The 18,766-nt window shown below is 38.1% G+C and overlaps 2 protein-coding genes across 2 annotated transcripts; both read left to right on the top strand.

The window, feature by feature from the left end:
* Positions 1-3,876: 3,876 nt before the first annotated feature.
* LOC133632163 (zinc finger protein OZF-like) lies at positions 3,877-9,770 on the top strand. The gene is made up of 2 exons (XM_062024440.1): positions 3,877-4,269; positions 7,162-9,770. The coding sequence occupies exons 1-2, from the start codon at positions 4,101-4,103 to the stop codon at positions 8,130-8,132; spliced, it is 1,140 nt and encodes a 379-aa protein (XP_061880424.1). The 5' UTR covers positions 3,877-4,100; the 3' UTR covers positions 8,133-9,770.
* Positions 9,771-11,755: 1,985 nt separating this feature from the next.
* Positions 11,756-16,962, top strand: LOC133631839 (zinc finger protein OZF-like). The gene is made up of 2 exons (XM_062024004.1): positions 11,756-11,996; positions 15,152-16,962. The coding sequence occupies exons 1-2, from the start codon at positions 11,828-11,830 to the stop codon at positions 16,411-16,413; spliced, it is 1,431 nt and encodes a 476-aa protein (XP_061879988.1). The 5' UTR covers positions 11,756-11,827; the 3' UTR covers positions 16,414-16,962.
* The last annotated feature ends 1,804 nt before the right edge of the window (positions 16,963-18,766 follow it).

The following is an 18,766-nucleotide window of genomic DNA, read 5'->3' as shown; positions in this document are numbered from 1 at the left end:
GGTACACAAAAATTTCGGTTCGGTACGTACCTCGGTTTAGAGGTCACGGTTCGGTTCATTTTCAGTACAGTAAGAAAACAACAAAATATAAATTTTTTGGTTATTTATTTACCAAATTTGTAAACAATGGCTTTATCCTTTTAACATTGGGAACACTATAATAATTCTGCCCAAAAATAGAAATAGCTCTGTGTGTGATGGATGTGAGCCACCACTAGACTGATCAGTGCAACAGCAGGCACTCATGAATGCTAAGCATAACAATAACATACATATACACACAGGGTCCATTGCCAGGGTTCATGTGGTCAACATACGGTATATAAAATAAAAACTAAATAAGATAAGGCTCAGAATGGTTTCTTAACAAAACCTTTCTACATATAAAGTGCTTTTTTTGATTGATTGATTGAGACTTTTATTAGAAGATTGCACAGTACAGTACATATTCCGTACAATTGACCACTAAATGGTAACACCCCAATAAGTTTTTCAACTTGTTTAAGTCGGGGTCCACGTTAATCAACATTAAACTGCCTCAAGTTGTTGCTCAGATTAAATAAAATGACAAAACTTTTCTTCTACATATAAAAAGTGCAACATTTAACAGTTTCAAATCAACTCAGCCTCAGATTAACTCATTGGAGTACTTTAACTGCATTGGAAATGATATCTTTGTATTTTTGGAGCATCTCATAGCCAGGATTTCATCCTGGTTTTCTGTAATCAAAAGATGGTCACTACTGTAATAATAATTAGGGCTGTCAAAGTTAACTATACATTTCAAGAACTGCACTAATATGTTCAACGGCCGATTAATGCACACGCATCCTTTCTGACCCTGGGGCTGTGCCGTAGCGGGGGGAACTTGGCTGCAGTTCACTAGTTAGTGATGAGCCACAAGCGGGAAAATAGTGAGCTGAGATGGACAAAGAAAATGCTACATTATCGAAATATCAGCTTCTGGCTGGCCGAAATATTGTGTGAACTATTTTACAACATGATCTGGTCGGGTTCTGAAATACAGAATGATTAGTAGGCTGAATATTACTTGTTAATAATAAATAAAGGAGGTTAAATAATTGCCATGCTGCAATATGAAGACCATTTACTTGTACAACATGTAATGTACTGAATATCAGAAGCATTTATTCAGGTATAAATATCACAAATGACATTATAAAACATATTTGACAATCAAAGCATGATCATAACAACCCACATTGTGTGTTACTAACGTGTGGAAGTGTAGCTCCTCCTCTGACTGCAAGTGCTTCTATGGGAATAACATTTCTGTATTCCAACAAAATACAAAATCTGGCAAGACACAGGTATTTTTTAAAATGTTCATTCAAAGCGGGTTTGTTCTTTTTTGTTTTGAGCAGTTTTAAAAAAGCATAATTTTTAAAACACTTTTCATTAAAGCAAACGATTAGTATTATATGGTATTAAAACTTGAAAATGATCTGTCTAGGGTACACTTATTAATGATGAAAAAATCTTATCTGCGATATTGTCATTCATTTTAAGTTAACTCCGAACAATGCGATTAATCACGATTAAATATTGTAATCGTTTGACAGCCCTAATAATAATAATCTCTGAGCCACGCCACCCCGTACTATACAAGTATGTCATGTTTTTGTTTATGTTGGCTATTTGCCTGAGGTCCTGTGTGTGCGATGTTTACAAAGGTGCATTTGTGTGTGTTTGTTAGTATATGGCGGGTCGAATCAGAAATAAATAAATATTGAAATAATTACTTAAATGTGTCATTTATTTTAAATTGGAATTAAATGCAACTTCAATAGAGTCCTCTACTTTAGCTGTTACATGCGCTGAGTCAGCAGGTCTTGCTTTCACAAATATAAGCAAAGTCTAAAATACCTGCCACAATCTCCAGAAAAAGATCTAGGTTTCAGACCAAAGCAATCATTGGACTAGATTTCTCATTGCTGTCTTTGATGCGTGAGTTTGACAAGATTAAATACATGTTTAGCTGCTGACAGAAGCGGCATGTATATTCGTTATATAATTTCATAGTTGGTGAGGATGAATAAATACAATGCATAAATCCATCCATCTTCTATCACTTATCCGAGGTCGGGTCGCAGGGGCAGCAGCCTAAGCAGGGAAGCCGAGACTTCCCTCTCCCCAGCTACTTCGTCCAGCTCTTCCCGCAACGCATAAATATAAGTTCATATTTTACACATAATGTGATTAAAAAGGTATTTCCTTGGGTTAATTCGTGCAAGTTTATGTTAACTTTATTTTTGTTACAAACCCATGTAAATTGAGAGGGGAATATCATTTTTGTTCCGGTTTGGTTGGGGGGGACAATTAATATGTGCATGAGAAAACAAGTGTTTGAGGTGGAAGACGTTAATGGCGTCTCGGATTGAAAATAAACTTTATTCCCTTGGAGTTTATGAGGCCAATGAGGTATGAATCTTTCTGATAATGTATGTGAAATCAATGTGTTTTCTTTTTTTTTTTTTTTGGATGTCAGACTAATTGTAAGTTCTGTTTGCTTATTTTATTAGTTCTGATGGCATTATAGTTGGCATTGTTGGCAACGTGAAGAAGAGGTGGCTGAAATAAATGTTTGTGAGCAAAACGAACGACTCGAGCCTCGATCAAGACCTCGGAGGGAGTAACAACATTCAAGAAGTGCTCACTGGATAATTAATTAAATCATGAAATAATTAATTAAATCGTGAAATAATCGATTAATAAGGAAATTATTAAATCAATAATGAATTAAAATATTAAATAATTACATGATTAAATAATCAAATGTACTTTTACATTCAATTAACATATTTAATACCACATTTACTTATTAACTAACTAACTAACCCTTGTGTAATGTTCATATTGTTGTTACTCAGCCAGCGTTTGTGGGTCTGATGGACCTGTTGCATTTTGTGGCTTTCAATGCCTCACAATCAAACACTTATATGTTAAAATACTGAACAGATGTTTACCTTATCCCAATAAACATCTGCTATAGGTTGCACGTAAAATTTCTCTGCCAGTTTCTGCATCCCACAGGGATTCTTCTTTTGTGTTTCTGCACCTGCGGTTCCTAGACAAGGTTGCAACATTGTTTGTCAACACTGTCTGCTCTCATTTTCTCGCACATTTGACCCTCTGATGTTATGTGTACCTACACTCTGTCCTCCTCCTGTCTAGGCCTGCTGTGTGTGTGTGTGTGTGTGGTACACAGAACATCAATTTCCACACTTTTATTAGCCCTGGGTTCAGTGGACCCGGACATCTTATATGTAATAGAAATGTGTAGGGGGGTGTATGATGTGTGGTCATTAAATATGTATTCTGATATATGTTCTTCACAGAAAATGAGCCAAAGTCAGTGAGTCTCAGTTTGAAAAATTAATTAATTGTATCATTTTTCTTTTAATGAAAAATGAAAACGGGTTCCACAGACCCGAACACCACACAAGGGCTACGTCCAATTATAATTATTCAACAGTAACGGGTTAAAGTTAAGACTTAGTACATGTGCAAATATTACATTTGCAAATGTGTTCAAATGAGAAGGAAATAGATCATCCAGTCCAGAGTAAATGATGACCCTTTTAAGAGCAACTTTTCCACAAATATTTGACAGTTAAAGTGTATCAGGGTTTAAAAAGTGAAATGTTGAAGGGTATTTATGCTGTTTATTTCATTTTCATGATGTAATTCTGCATGCAAATGTGAAATTATGTCATTTTGTAACGATTTTGATCCACTGGTTTGTGATCGATTGCTTTTGTCTACGCCCACATACTGAAGGGAACGCTCGTTTTCCTCATTCCACTGAAGCATATCATAATTTTTGTGAATATTGCGCCTCATTTCAGGGACGTAACACAATAACATTTAAGTAATCGTGTAAATATATATTTAATAATTATTTGTGGCCTATGTTTTTTTTTTTTTTTGCAGAAGGACACAGTTTTGAAGAAGCGTTCGTCGCAATGGTGACGTCATGTAAATGCGCCGGAAATGTTCATGTTTGTCTCTCGATATACATCCAAATACGACATTAGCAACGCGTCTTTTCGTGTAATCGCTGGAAGACATTATCAACAATGTTGAAAGAGTTGGTGAAGGAGCGACTGATGGCGGCAGCTGATGAAATATTCGCGCTGTTTGAAAAAACCGTAGCGTCGTACGAGAAGGAACTTTCTCGAACAAGAGAGAAGGAACGACAACAACTGGAAGCTGTTAGGGAGACTCAAACGGTGCTAGGCATTAAAGGTATGTTTACTATGTTTCTACTTAAAACATTACATGTGTATTAAATAAGGGACATTTTTAGATTTAGTTTTCCTGTCTCCAGCCAACTAGCCAAGGCAAATGCATTTATAGAGCACAGTCCATACACAATTCAAAGTGCAAATTACTAGAAGGCAAATAGAAAGAGAAAATAATCAAAAATAATTTTATATCATAACACAATCATAATTAAAATTAAAATCAAACAGTGTGGATTAAATAATGCCAGTTGTCATATGCTTAATAAAGGCTTTTCAGCCTAGATTTGAACATTGCTAACTTTCAGAATCAAGAAATACTTTTATTAATCCCCGAGGGGAAATTAAGATTTTCAGCACAATCCCATTCAACAGCAGACAAACATTACAGGGAGACAGAACAGGATCGCCGAAGGGTCTGCCAACTTCCGGTGTCCCTTACAAAAAAAGGTGAGAAACAGGTCAACAACGCTGGTGGAGAGGGGGTCCAGACTGAGGCCAAAGAGGAAAAAACCTCATAGCCATAGCACACAAACATGTGTGTTAGAGGGTTAACATCAAAGAACCCAAAGGACATTAAAGACATTAAAGGTGCAGAGCTGATGCAACCAGCCATTTCTTCATACAGCTACAAAAGTAAAACAACAAAAACATACACTGTAGTGCCCTCTGTGGTGTTCCACACGGTCATCTGCTGGGGCGGGGGGAGCATGGCCAGAGACAGGAGCAGACCCAACAAAGCAACCTAGAGAGCCGACTCCAAGCTCGGCCGCCCACTAACTTCAAAACCCGTCTCACTTCTTCCGGAAGACTGTTACAACAATTTAGGACGTTTACCTGCTGGCCACGTTTCTGTTGTATAGTTTAGATAACGTTAACATTTTGTATTATATAATAACTTAGTATGCCTTATAAATCACCTTTTAAGTAGACATGCACCGTTATGTCTTTGTTGTTAGTGTCAGGTTCAAACACTGATGACATCTATTAAACAAGACAAGAAGCAAATAATTAAACAGAGACAGAATTCAATTTGGCTCAATTTGAGGAGAGACGCATGGACACTGTACCCTTGTACACTGTACCCTTGAACACTGTACCCTTGTACAGTGTCTCAGCAGGCTCTGCCAATTAAACAGCGACGGAATTCAATTTGGCTCAATTTGAGGAGAGACGCATGGACACTGTACCCTTGTACACTGTACCCTTGTACAGTGTACCCTAATACAGTGTCTCAGCAGGCTCTGCTAAAAGATTGCGCGCCTCCTTCTTTTATTTGGACCTTCCCTGACCACATGGCAACAGCTGCTTCCAAAGGCACGGGGTCGTAAACAGCCATCGTCTTTGATTACAAAACAGTTCAAAAGAAAAGGTCGGTTAAAAAAAGAGGTCGTAAAAAAGTTCAAGAAAGAGGTCGCAAAAGAATTCAAAAAGGGGTTCGTAAAAGAGTTCAAAAGAGGTTGTAAAAGAGTTCAAAAAGAGGTTCGTAAAAGAGTTCAAAAAGCGGTGCCCGGAGGGGAGTCAGGCCATGCTTCCTCTCCGCTTTGTAGTTCTTGGGTCACGACAATATCTTTCTGTTGATTACAATACATGAAAGAAAACAGAACAACTTCATGTTGCTTTCCATCCCTACACAGTGGAGTTCTACAAGCCTTCTTCTTGGTAGGTTCAAAGACATGTTTTTGCTTCTCGCTGGGAACTCATTGAAACAAAGTTGCGTGGTTAGACTGTACAGTCCAGACGTCTCTCCTCAATTGAGCCAAATTTAATTATGTCTCTGTTTAATTCCTTGCTTCTTGTCTTGTTTAAAAGATGTCATCAGTGTTTGAACCTGACAACAAATTTTAAAGCTGTGGTGGCTATTATTTTGCCGTGGCGGTGCGCCACAATCAATTACATGTAGGTGAAACCCTGAATGTGTACATTTGAAAGCACCGACAATAAAAACAACACAGAAGACGTGGCCTATGAGATGTGATTGAACAATCATCCGGACTTGTTTTGTATTTGTTGCAACGTATTTAAAACTGACAGGTCGTTCATTATTAAATGTCTTGGTTTTTTTTGTGTGTATTTATAATTGCTTATAATTGTTATCCGATTTTTAGTAGAAAATCCGTTTAACAAAATATTTGATTGCTGCAAACCTAATTCCAAATGTCCTGTCCTCATTCATCCATGTGCCCATTGCATTGAAATGACAATTTTTGGTATTGTTGTGAAATATGATTATGTCAGAATGCTGAAGCTAATGTTTAATGACGATTGAGTAGATGAGGGTTTGGCAATCTAGTTGGACCTTGAGACAAAGACTTTCCAAAAGTTACATAAAATGCCAGAAGAACATGAAATTGATTGTCAGGTTCAAACACTGATGACATCTATTAAACAGATAAAGGAGCAAGGAATTAAACAGAGACAGAATTCAATTTAACTCAATTGAGGAGAAACGTCTGGGCTGTACTCTTTGCACAGTCTTCCACCACGCTCTGACGAAAGATTGTACGCCTCCTCTTTTATTTGGACTTTCCCTGATTACATGGCAACAGCTGTTTCTAAAGGAAGGGGGGGTCGTAAACAGCCGTCACCTTTGGTTACAAAACAGTTCAAAGAAAAGGTGCCTGGAGGGGGGGTCAGGTCCTGCTTCCTCTCCGCTTTGTAGATCTCGGGTCAAGACAAAATCTTCCCGTAAATTACAATACATCAAAGAAACTGACACCTTCATGTCGCTTCCCATCCTACACAGTGGAATTTTACAAGTCTTTTGATTGGTAAGATCAAAGACAGCTTTTGTCTGCTCGCGAGGAAACTCATTGAAACACAAAGTTTTGTGATAACTTAGATACAATTATTCTGACAGTGATTTTATTTGAAGCGTGTGTTGTTTGTCCGGCAGACTTCCAGCAGCCGATTCGTCATCAAGAAATAAGCCCCCCGCTGCCACGGCCCCCCCACATTAAAGAGGAAAAACAGGTACTGTGGATCACTCAGGAAGGGGAGTGTTTTCTCGGGCCGAACCAGGTTGATCTCACCAAGCTGCCACTGACTGGTGTCTCTGTGAAAAATGAGGATCAAGGCGAACCACCCGAGTCCTCAGAGCTTCATCACAGTCTGAGGGACGAGAACAGATGGGCGGAGTCTTCAAGCAGCGACAATTCACAGCACATGACAACTGAAGCTGCTCGAGGACCACAAGCAGACAACCTCTTAGCTCCACTATCCGATAGTGACGACACAACGTCACACTATCCTGAGGATGAAGACTGGGACAACACCCAAGAACTGTTGAGCGACGATACACCCTGCAAAGGTGATATAAGGACTCCCATTAACAAAAAACACTCTGAATGCTCTAAGGACAAGATCTGTTTCACTTGCTCTGTTTGTTCCGAAACCTTTTCTCAAAAGAGGGACTTAAATCGACACATAAAAACACACACCACAGAAAACCCTTTTTCTTGCTCATTTTGTGGCCATACGTTTCCTTTCAGGTCTACTTTTAAGCGACACATGAGAACACACACCGGAGAAAAACCCTTTTCTTGTTCAATTTGTGGTAAAAGATTCCCTCAAAAGTCCAATTTTATAACACACATGAGGCAACACACTGGGGAAAAGCCTTTTAGTTGTTCAGTTTGTGGCAAAAGATTCTCTCAAAAGTCCAATTTCATAACACACACGAGGCAACACACTGGGGAAAAGCCGTTTAGTTGTTCAGTCTGTGGTAAAAGATTCTCACAAAAGTCACCCATGGTATTACACATGAAAACACACTCGGGAAAACTGTATCCCTGTTCATTTTGTGGTAAAAGGTATTATTATAAGACAAGCTTGAATGTACACATGCGTATGCACAATGGAGAATAGAACAGACCTTCCTGGGTTTTGCCGTGTCGCGACTTCGCCGATTCACGCAATTTCCACCAACCTTTGTAAATAAAGTGCGGCATTGCAACCATCATCTTCATTTTTGCCGATCAAAACTGTCCCTAGTAAGGCTAGACCAGGGGTGTCAAACTCATTTTAGACCAGGGGCCACATGGAGAAAAATCTACTCTCAAATGGGACCGGAATGGTAAAATCACGGCACGATAGCTTAAAAATAAAGACAACTTCAGATTGTTTTCCTTGTTTAAAAATAGAACAAGCACATTCTGAAATTGTACAAATCATAATGTTGTTGAGTTTGTTTTTTTTACAATTAGCTGTTGCGGTTAATGGTAAATGTACTTTATTTGTCGTTCTTTATATTTTCTGAATAAATTATGTGATGATGTTCATCAGTCAACTCATTGGTGCATTTTTTTTTAAATGTAACTTGCATATTTAAGTGTCAGAAGAAAAAAATCGTAAAATTTAAAATATATTTTTAAGACATCTCTGCGATCTAGCTGCACATACTGTTTGTCTGGTAAGAGCATATGTAGTGTATCATTCCGGCAACTCAGAGGGAGGGTCCGGTGCGGAGCTAATTAGATGTTGCAAATGTTTCAGCATGAAGGAGAAATTAATGTTTGGGCGCACTTTGAATTCTAAAAAATCCCTGTGGCTTGTGCAGCCCTTTGAGACATTCGTGATTTAGGGCTATATAAATAAACTTTGATTGATTGATTGAGTAAAAAGGTGCTAAACGTCAATGCAGTTATGTTACGATCAACGCACTGATGGCGCGAAAACATGTCTGTGTTTTTGTTTTTGTGTGTGCACGGATGAGATTATTTGGCAAGCACCGTTTTGTCCTACTAATTTCAGCGATCCTTGAACTCATCGTAGTTTGTTTATATGTACAACTTTCTCCGATGCTGCCACAGAAAGACGTGTTTTACGCCACTCCGTCTTTTTCTCATTTTGTCCACCAAACGTTTTATGCTGTGCGTGAATGCACAAAGCTGAGCTTTGTTGATTTTATTGAATTGCTGGAGTGCTTACCAGGCATATTTTGTCAATCCATGACTGCAAGCTAATCGGTGCTAACATGCTAAATAGGCTAGCTGTATGTACATATTGCATCATTATGCCTCGTTTGTAGGTATATTTGAGCTCGTTTAGTTTCCTTTACTCACGTCCTCTGTGTATTTACTTTATATTTGCATGTCTCATGACACATTATCTGTATGTAATATTGGCTGCATTTCTGATAGTTGTTTGTGTGCCACGTTGTTCCAGACCACAGCAAACGTTACCCAACACGCAAAGATTGTAATAAATCCATTAGAAGAAGACAGGTTATTTTTTTGTATCTTTGGTCCAATATGGCTCTCAACATATTGGGTTGCCGACCCCTGGTGTAACCTATCGGAGATTCCCCAAAAAATGAAGCTTAGTTGCTAAACGTCATTGTTGTTGTACTTCAATACTGTATAATGTTCACTTAATTTTGGTGTCAAATTTATGTGCAGACTGAAATCATTTTGATCGTGTGTGGACAAAAAATGTACAATTTATAGGATTACAACGTCAAACTGGGATAGAGTTTATTATTTCAAATAAACCGTATAGGACTGGTTTTTTTTGTCTATTTAGCGGTGCTCATGTGACATTGTTGTCAAAATCTGATGACGTGAAATACACTTTTTTGACCTAGAAATATTTGTGCATGTGCTGTCATTTTTGCAACATTATACGTGGGTTCTGTGCTTATTGATCTGTAGGGGTGTTTTTTTTCCTGCATGGGAATCGAGAATCGACTTGGATCGGGAATCACTTCTGTACCAAAAATTTGACGGTTTTTCAGGTTCAAACACTGATGACATCTATTAAACAGACAAGAAGCAATTAGGAATCATGGAGAGACAGAGTTCAATTTAGCTCATGAGGAGAACGCATGGAGCTGCACACTTAGTCACAGTCTCACCCTACGCTCTAAGGCAGTGGTCCCCAACCTTTTTGTAGCTGCGGACTACTTTTTTTTTTTTTTTTTGTCATAAAGAAATACAATCATGTGTGCTTACGGACTGTATCCCTGCAAACTGTATTGATCTATATTGATATATAATGTAGGAACCAGAAATATTAATAACAGGAAGAAACAACCCTTTTGTGCGAATGGGTGTGAATGAGTGTAAATGGGGGAGGGAGGTTTTTTGGGTTGGTGCACTAATTGTAAGTGTATCTTGTGTTTTTTATGTTGATTTAATAAAAAATTAAAAAAAACATTTTTTTTTTTTTTTTTTTAGTTTCTTGTGCCGCGGCCCGGTAGTTGGGGACCACTGCTCTAAGGTACAGCTCCCGCGTCCCTCTATTTATTCAGGAGTTCCCCAGTCAACATCACTGAGGCCGCCTCTAAAAGGAGTGGTCACATATATCATGCAAAGCAGCTCCAGTACGCACAATACGTGACGGAATGTGCTGGGGGCCTTGTGATTTCGCCTTGTCTCTGCTTCGTCTGCGTGCTGTCGTCTTATCTTCGTTGAGGTCCTTGAAGTCCTTGGCTGTTAGCGGGCTAAAACAAAGATAACATCTGCGGCTGAGGCCACCCCTCAGACACAAAGTTTTTGTCCTTGCACAGATAGAAAAAGTACAGCTTGAGCACAATAGCTAATAACTATAGCAACGGACTTTAAGCATACTAAAGTGTGATAACTTACACATAATTATTGTAACACGGTTTTAATGATAACGCCGGTAAATTACCGTTACAAAAATCATTGACAAACAGTGACTGATAAAAGCATTTTGTTAAACTCAAAGACCAACTAGTGCAGGGGTGTCAAACTTTTTTTAATTGAGGGCCACATCGCAGTTAGACTTAGACTAGACTTAGACTTCCTTTTTTATTGTCATTCAAATTTGAACTTTACAGTACAGATAAGAACGAAATTTCGTTACATTAGCTCATGGTAGAGCAGGATAAAAAAGCATTTATTAGAAGAACATGGAAGAGCTTGGGAACAACAGCAACTCAGCCCCCAAGTGGTAGGCCACGTAAACTGACAGAGAGGGGTCAGCTGATGCTGAAGCGCATAGTGCGAAGAGGTCGCCGACTTTCTGCACAGTCAGTTGCTACAGAGCTCCAAAATTCATGTGACCTTCCAATTAGCCCACGTACAGTACGCAGAGAGCTTCATGGAATTGCCGAGAGGGGTAAACTGCAATTTTAGGGAAGAAAAGCCAGATGGAATGAAGGAGGTTTTAACAACAAAGTGGACGTTGGACTTACAATGCAATAACATTGATATGTTGGATGATAACATTAAAAAGTTAACTATGAACTGACTATTTATACCATGAATTGATTAACGTGGACCCCGATTTAAACATGTTGAAAAACTTATTCGGGTGTTACAATTTAGTGGTCAATTGTACGGAATATGTACTGTTCTGTGCAATCTACTAATAAAAGTCTTAATCAATCAATCAAAACAGTATTTTTAAAAAAATGTGGAGGATGTAATGGCGCAGCAGTAACAGAGGAGGCGGTAATGCACCACAGACGATGCCAGCCGCTGTTAAGTCCACGAAGAAGAAGAAGAAGAAAGCGGAAGTGTAAAACAATTAAAAATAAGGCGAGCGTTAGCGGACCTTCAAACGTGCGTTTGGTTTATTCGCTAAAAGGTCAAATTATGTTGAAAGACTTGGTGAAGGAGCGACTAATGGCGGCAGCCGATGAAATATTCGCGCTGTTTGAAAGAACGATAGCGTCGTACGAGGTGGAACTATCTCGGTCGAGAGAGGAGAAGGAGCGACATCGACGACAACTGGAAGCTTCTAGCAAGACTCAAACTGTTGAAAGTATGTTTACAATATTTTCTCAACTCAGGGATCAGAATAACAGACCATGTTCATTGATAATATTTTTAATAATGACTAACAAACAATACGCTTATTAACATACTTGCCAATCTTGAGACCTCCAATATCGGGAGGTGGGGGGGGGGGGGGGGGGGGGGCGTGGTTATTTACAGCTAGAATTCACCAACTCGAGTATTTCCTATATATTTCATATATATATATATATATATATATATATATATATATATATATATATATATATATATATATATATATATATATTTCATATATATATATAGAGAGAGAGAGAGAGAGAGAGAGAGAGAGAGAGAGGGGGGGGGGGGGGGGGGTTACCCACATATGCGGTCCTCTCCAGGGTTTCTCATAGTCATTCACATTGACGTCCCACTGGGGTGAGTTTTCCTTGCCCGTATGTGGGCTCTGTACCGAGGATGTCATTGTGGCTTGTACAGCCCTTTGAGACACTTGTGATTCAGGGCTATATAAATAAACATTGATTGATATATATATATATATATATATATATATATATATATATATATATATATATATATATATATATATATATATATATATATATATATATATATGTATGAAATACTTGACTTTCAGTGAATTCTAGCTATATATATATATATATATATATATATATATATATATATATATATTATATATATATATATTTATTTTATTTACATATTAATAAAAGAAATACTTGAATTTCAGTGTTCCGGTGGCTATCCATTAGATGGCAGTATTGTCCTGTTTAACTTCTCCGTTCATGATGAGTATATCATTTCGGCCACCGTGTTCAATGGAGAAGTCTGTTCTACAAAATTTACAGGCAACATACACCTTCCCCTTCGAACTGTCCTGGATGAACTGAAATTCTTGTTTCCATTCGTTTTGGAACTTGCAAGCGTATTTCTTCATCTTGCTCGTCGACGGCGTCGCCATGTCTGTAATTTCCTCGTTCTTCTGCTTCGTCTCCTTGTTGTGTGCGCAGTTGTGCACTCTACTCTCTAAAAGCCCTAGATGTTATGACGTCATTGGGCAGGCAAGCTGTTTATATTGTGGGAAAGCGGACGTGAGAACAGGCTGTCCCCACTCAGTCTCAGGTCCGCATTGAGCTGGAGGGGGCGTGGCCTCCAGCTCCGGCTGAATACCGGGAGTTTGTCGGGAGAAAATCTCTGCCGGGGGGTTGTCGGGAGAGGCGCTGAATACCGGGATTCTCCCGCTAAAAACGGGAGGGTTGGCAAAGATGCTTATTAATGACATTGGGGATCACCTAACAGTTTTCACAATATACAGTATAACGAAAACTACAAGAGAAATGTGGATGACAAATACATACAGAAGGCTATTCATTGGGAAAAGTATGAATGATTTCGAGAATACTCTGAGAACAAAGTTGGGACTAATATTACAGTAAAGATGATTTAAATGTAGAATTTTTTTAAAATGTTTACATGAAGATCTTCATCTTTAGCTGCCAACATATCAGTGATGTGCGGTGAGGTTCATGACTGGTGAGGCACTGACTTCATCACAGTCAGATTTACAAACATATGAACCCTAAAGAGTATCTTATTCACCATTTGATTGGCAGCAGTTAACGGGTTATGTTTAAAAGCTCATACCAGCATTCTTCCCTGCTTGGCACTCAGCATCAAGGGTTGGAATTGGGGGTTAAATCACCAAAAAATTATTCCCGGGCGCGGTGCCGCTGCTGCCCACTGCTCCCCTCAACTCCCAGTGGGTGATCAAGGGGATGGGTCAAATGCAGAGGACAAATTTCACCACACCTAGTGTGTGTGTGACAATCATTGGTACTTTAACTTAACTTTAACTTTGCACATACAAACTGTAGCACACAAAAAAGCACATTTAATTAAAAAAAACATTATTATGGTCTTACCTTTACTTATAAATTAAGTCCATGCGCAGCTCCTTTTGAACAAAAGCATCGATAACTTGTTTATAGAAGTCTTCCTTATCTTTCTTCAGTTTTAAAAGTCTCTCTGTCTCGATGGAGATCTTCCCTTAAGTATTACCTCCTGCTTCGATTGAAAGTCCAGTTTAGAAAACGGTTTTATTTTAGATATGTAATCCTCCATGTTAATAGTCCAGGCAAGAGGAAAAAATAAACGATCGCTGCTAACTGTTGCTGCTTGTTGTCACTTCTTCTGCAGCCGAGTAGTCGCAAGAATGATCTCTGGGATCACTAGCGCCCTCTACCACCAGGAGGCGGGGTTACTGCGAGCCTCACCAAGTGCTCAGCACAAGAAATACGTTACACACATACAGTTGTTGACAAAATACACTGTACATTATATACCTCAGCTAACTAAACTATGGAAATGTATAATATAATTAATATAGCAATACGGTCTCACTGCACAGCAGGCCAGCAGTTAGCCGAGTCCTTGCGCAATCCATGGTGAGGCTCAACTCAGTGACGTGCCTCAACTGGCTGGTGACTCACCGCTAGTCTCTTCTCAGTATTTGAACGGCTAATGTGAAAATTCAGCGATTTTGAATAAAAATAATCTAAAACTGGTGAAGTTAAATGGAAAATAACTTTATAGTATAATCACTGGATACATATAACAATTTAATTATTTTTTTTTCTTTCCATGATGGCACGTGAGGCCCCGCCTCACCTGCCTCCCCTGACTGCACGTCACTGCGACATACATACCCTTTATCCATGAAATATTTATTAAAATTTCCTGCTTTTGATTTGCAAAACTGTAAACATGTGGTCACGTAATATAATCTTGTATGCATGTTCAAAATAAACACAACCAACTACTAACTGTGACATAGATGTTCTCAAACGTTGTAAATCGTCAGCATTCCAACAGTAACAGACTTTTGAAAGATCATTCATGTTTAATGTACTCGTAGGTTTTGAACAAACATCCGTGTTCTCTTTCTTCCATGCAACCATTTAGTTGGAATGAACGTTTGACAAATTGTCCACCAGAGCTCGCCGATTTGGTTTTATTGTGAAATATGAGCATGTCAGCATGCTAAAGCTCACGCCTTATGATGGTCCAGTAGATCAGGGGTTGGCAATTACATGAAATATCAGACGGAAATGAATAAAGGTGTGTTTTTTTGTCCTGCAGACATGCAGCAGCTCATGGTTTGTCAAGAAGAACGTCCCTATCAGGCGCAGGATAGGAGCTCCACTATGAGGCAGGAGGATCCACAGCCCCTTGACATTAAAGAGGAAGGGGAGGAATTGGTGATCACTCACGACTCGGAGTGTCTTCTCAAACCGGAGGAGGCCGATCTCACAGAGTTTCCACTGACTGTTGTCTCCGCGAAGACTGAAAGCCATGATGACAAAGCACCCGAGTCCTCTCAGCTTCATCACAGGCCAAGTGAGAAGAACAGAGGCACAGAGCCTCCGAGCAGCAGCTCATTACAACATGTGACAACAGAAGCCGATGGAGACCACTGTGGAGGATCACAACCAGACAGCCTCCTAGCTCCACTATCAGATAGTGAGGCTGAAGACATGGAAAATACCAAAGGACTTTTGAGCGGCGATATAGACTGTAAAGGTGATATGAGGACTCAAACTAACAACAAACACGCTAAAAAGAAGACCGATAAAAAACGTTCGACTTGCTCCGTTTGTGCCAAAAGCTTTACTTTTCAGAGGGATTTGTCTCGACACATGAGAACACACACGGGAGAAAAACCTTTTAGTTGCTTAGTTTGTGGTGAACATTTCTCTCAAAAGGGAAATATGGTGAAACACATGAGAACACACGAGAGAACACACGCCGTAGATAAACCTTTTAGTTGCTCAGTTTGTGGCCATTTATTTTCTCAGAGTTGTACTTTGAAGACACACATGAGAACACACACAGGGGAAAAACCTTTTAAATGTTCCGTTTGCGGAGAAGGTTTCTCTCAAAAGTCCAATATGGCCAAACACATGCGAACACACACCGGCGAAAAACCTTTCTGTTGCTCGGTTTGTGGCCGTATATTTTCTCAGAGGTGCACTTTGACAAGACACATGAGAACACACACTGGAGAAAAACCTTTTAGTTGTATGGTTTGTGGTAAAAGGTTCTCTCAAAAGGAAACCATGCTGTCACACATGAGAACACACACCGGAGACAAACCCTTTGGTTGTTCATTTTGTAGTAAAACCTTCACTTTTAAGTCAAATATGGCAAAACACATGAGAATACACACAGGCGAAAAACCTTTTTGTTGCTCAGTTTGCAATAACAGATTCATTTACAAAGCAAGTATGGTCGCACACATGAGAACACACACAGGTGCAAAAACATATTCTTGTTCGCTTTGTGCTAAAACATTTACTCGGCACGGCAATTTGATGGCACACATGCGCACACACAAAGAATAAACAGTAAGAAAATGTGAAACAGCCTTGCCAGGCTTATGATAATTTTGATAACTCTGATAATTTCACCCTATGTGTAGAATATATCCTAACTAGAAAAGTATTCGGAGAGCGCAGACCTTCTCCAGGCACTACCGCTAGTAATTGTCCTGGGAGCAAGAAGCCACCGCTCTCTGGACGAGCTGTGATGGACATCTGCACCCGAAGCTATCTAAGGGCATATTTCCTTAATAGAATAATCCCCTAAAAGACTCTGTGACCAAATACAAATGCATGCCAGTTCACAATCATATAAGAAAAATGTACATGGTATAATTTACCACAGTTTGTAACGCACAACACTGTGATAAGACACGAATCTGTACCGACTGAAAAACATGAACTACCATATTACAGTATTTGTCATGTATTTTCCCACATATCATGTTTTATTTGTACACAATTGAGCTAGCCAGACAGCGTATGTACTGTAGTTGTACTAACAAGCATGACATGCTGGTCATGGTCGATATATGTATCGACTGTATGTGGGCTCTGTACCGCGGATGTTGTTGTGGCTTGTGCAGCCCTTTGAGACACTTGTGATTTAGGGCTATATAAATAAACATTGATTGATTGATTGATATAGTGACTTACTCAATGGACAGTTGTTCGTTTAGTCCAGCTGGCCGGAGACGTTTCTTGTTGATTTGGGGTAAGCACTCCATTTATGTCGACATACCTTGGCTCCAAGTTCCATAGTGACAGCGACGTCGCTTTCACCTCACTCTCGACTTTCATCTGCTCCAACGTCACACCCTTCTACAAGCAGTAGTTCATCCTCAGTCAACTTCAAAAAGATAAGGTTGTGAATCGTCATCTTTGTTGTCTGTTATCGATTCTGCCTTGATTAGAACACACATTAGCGTTTGTTTCCGGAAGTAGGAACAAACATTTATTGTCAGAAGTCAGACGTGCGCTGCCATGGAAACAGAAATCAACGCGCGGAAGAAAACAGTCGCGTAAATGATTAAAATGATCAAAATACGGTAAGTGATAAACATATTACATATTGTTATGAAGGTGTCTGTTACTACATTATATATAGACTTGCATTGTGTATATAAAACGTTGGTGGAGGGTTTTGAAGTTGTTTTAGCAGGCTTTAAAGGCTACAATGTTGATTCCCAATAGCCGCATCTTTCAAGCGTTTTTTTTTATCTATGTGTGTAAATATATATATATATATATATACCATATATATATATATATATACACCATATATATATATATATATATACACCATATATATAAACCATATATATATATATATATATATATATATATATATATATATATATATATATATATATATATATATATATATATATATATATATATATGTGTGTGTATATATATATATATGTGTGTATATATATATATATGTATATATATATATATATATATATATATATATATATATATGTATATATATATATATATATATATATATATATATATACATATGTATATATATATATATATATATACACATATATATATATATATATATATATATATATATATATATATATATATATATATATATATATATATATATATATATAGGTATATAAATTAAAGGTATGTAAAAAAAGGGAAAAAATACAGCAGATACTTTTCAAAATAGAAGTCCAAGAATTTAATGTAATTTCAGTTACAATAACACATCAATTAATTTACACATTTTTCAGCATTTGAACAAAGTGGATTTTTTTAGGATTGATTTATTGGCTTTTTATTTAAAGTAACTGTTGCTGTTTTTATTAACATGTTTTACTTTTTAGGCACTTGTCAAACAAGGTTTACACATTTATTTATTATGTTATTTGTTTTTTAAATATATGTTGTTATATGTTGGCTATATTTCATGTATGCTAAAAATGTATGCATGTATGTTTTCCAAAAATTCACTCCTGTTACTTTTAAGCGTGTTGCTCGAATTGGTCATCAAAAAAGTTGCTCTCTTGTGGTCCAGAGTCTGCCTATTGGTGTGTTCAGATACATCGACATTGTTTTTTTATAACTTTGACTCTACCAAATTGAAAAAGACAATAATTTTATTTAAATTACCATATTTTTAAGTATTGTATGTTTATTCTTTATTCGCTTTTCAGTGGGACTTCATTTGTTGAGCAATCTTGAATACCGCCGCAAGATGGCAGTGTAGCTGTTGCTTGGGTGAAGGAGAAAAACATTTACACCGCAAGATGCAGAACCGATGCTATTGTATGACGTATTGTACGTCCTCCATTGAAGAGGAAAAATAGGTAAGTACAGAAACATAAAAAGGTAACAATGCAAAGGAATGAGAACA

The sequence above is a fragment of the Entelurus aequoreus genome, linkage group LG17, assembly GCF_033978785.1.
Source record: "Entelurus aequoreus isolate RoL-2023_Sb linkage group LG17, RoL_Eaeq_v1.1, whole genome shotgun sequence".
Lineage (NCBI taxonomy): Eukaryota > Metazoa > Chordata > Actinopteri > Syngnathiformes > Syngnathidae > Entelurus > Entelurus aequoreus.
The sequence above is the reverse complement of the archived record's forward strand: the minus strand, read 5'-3'. Positions and strand labels throughout refer to the sequence as shown.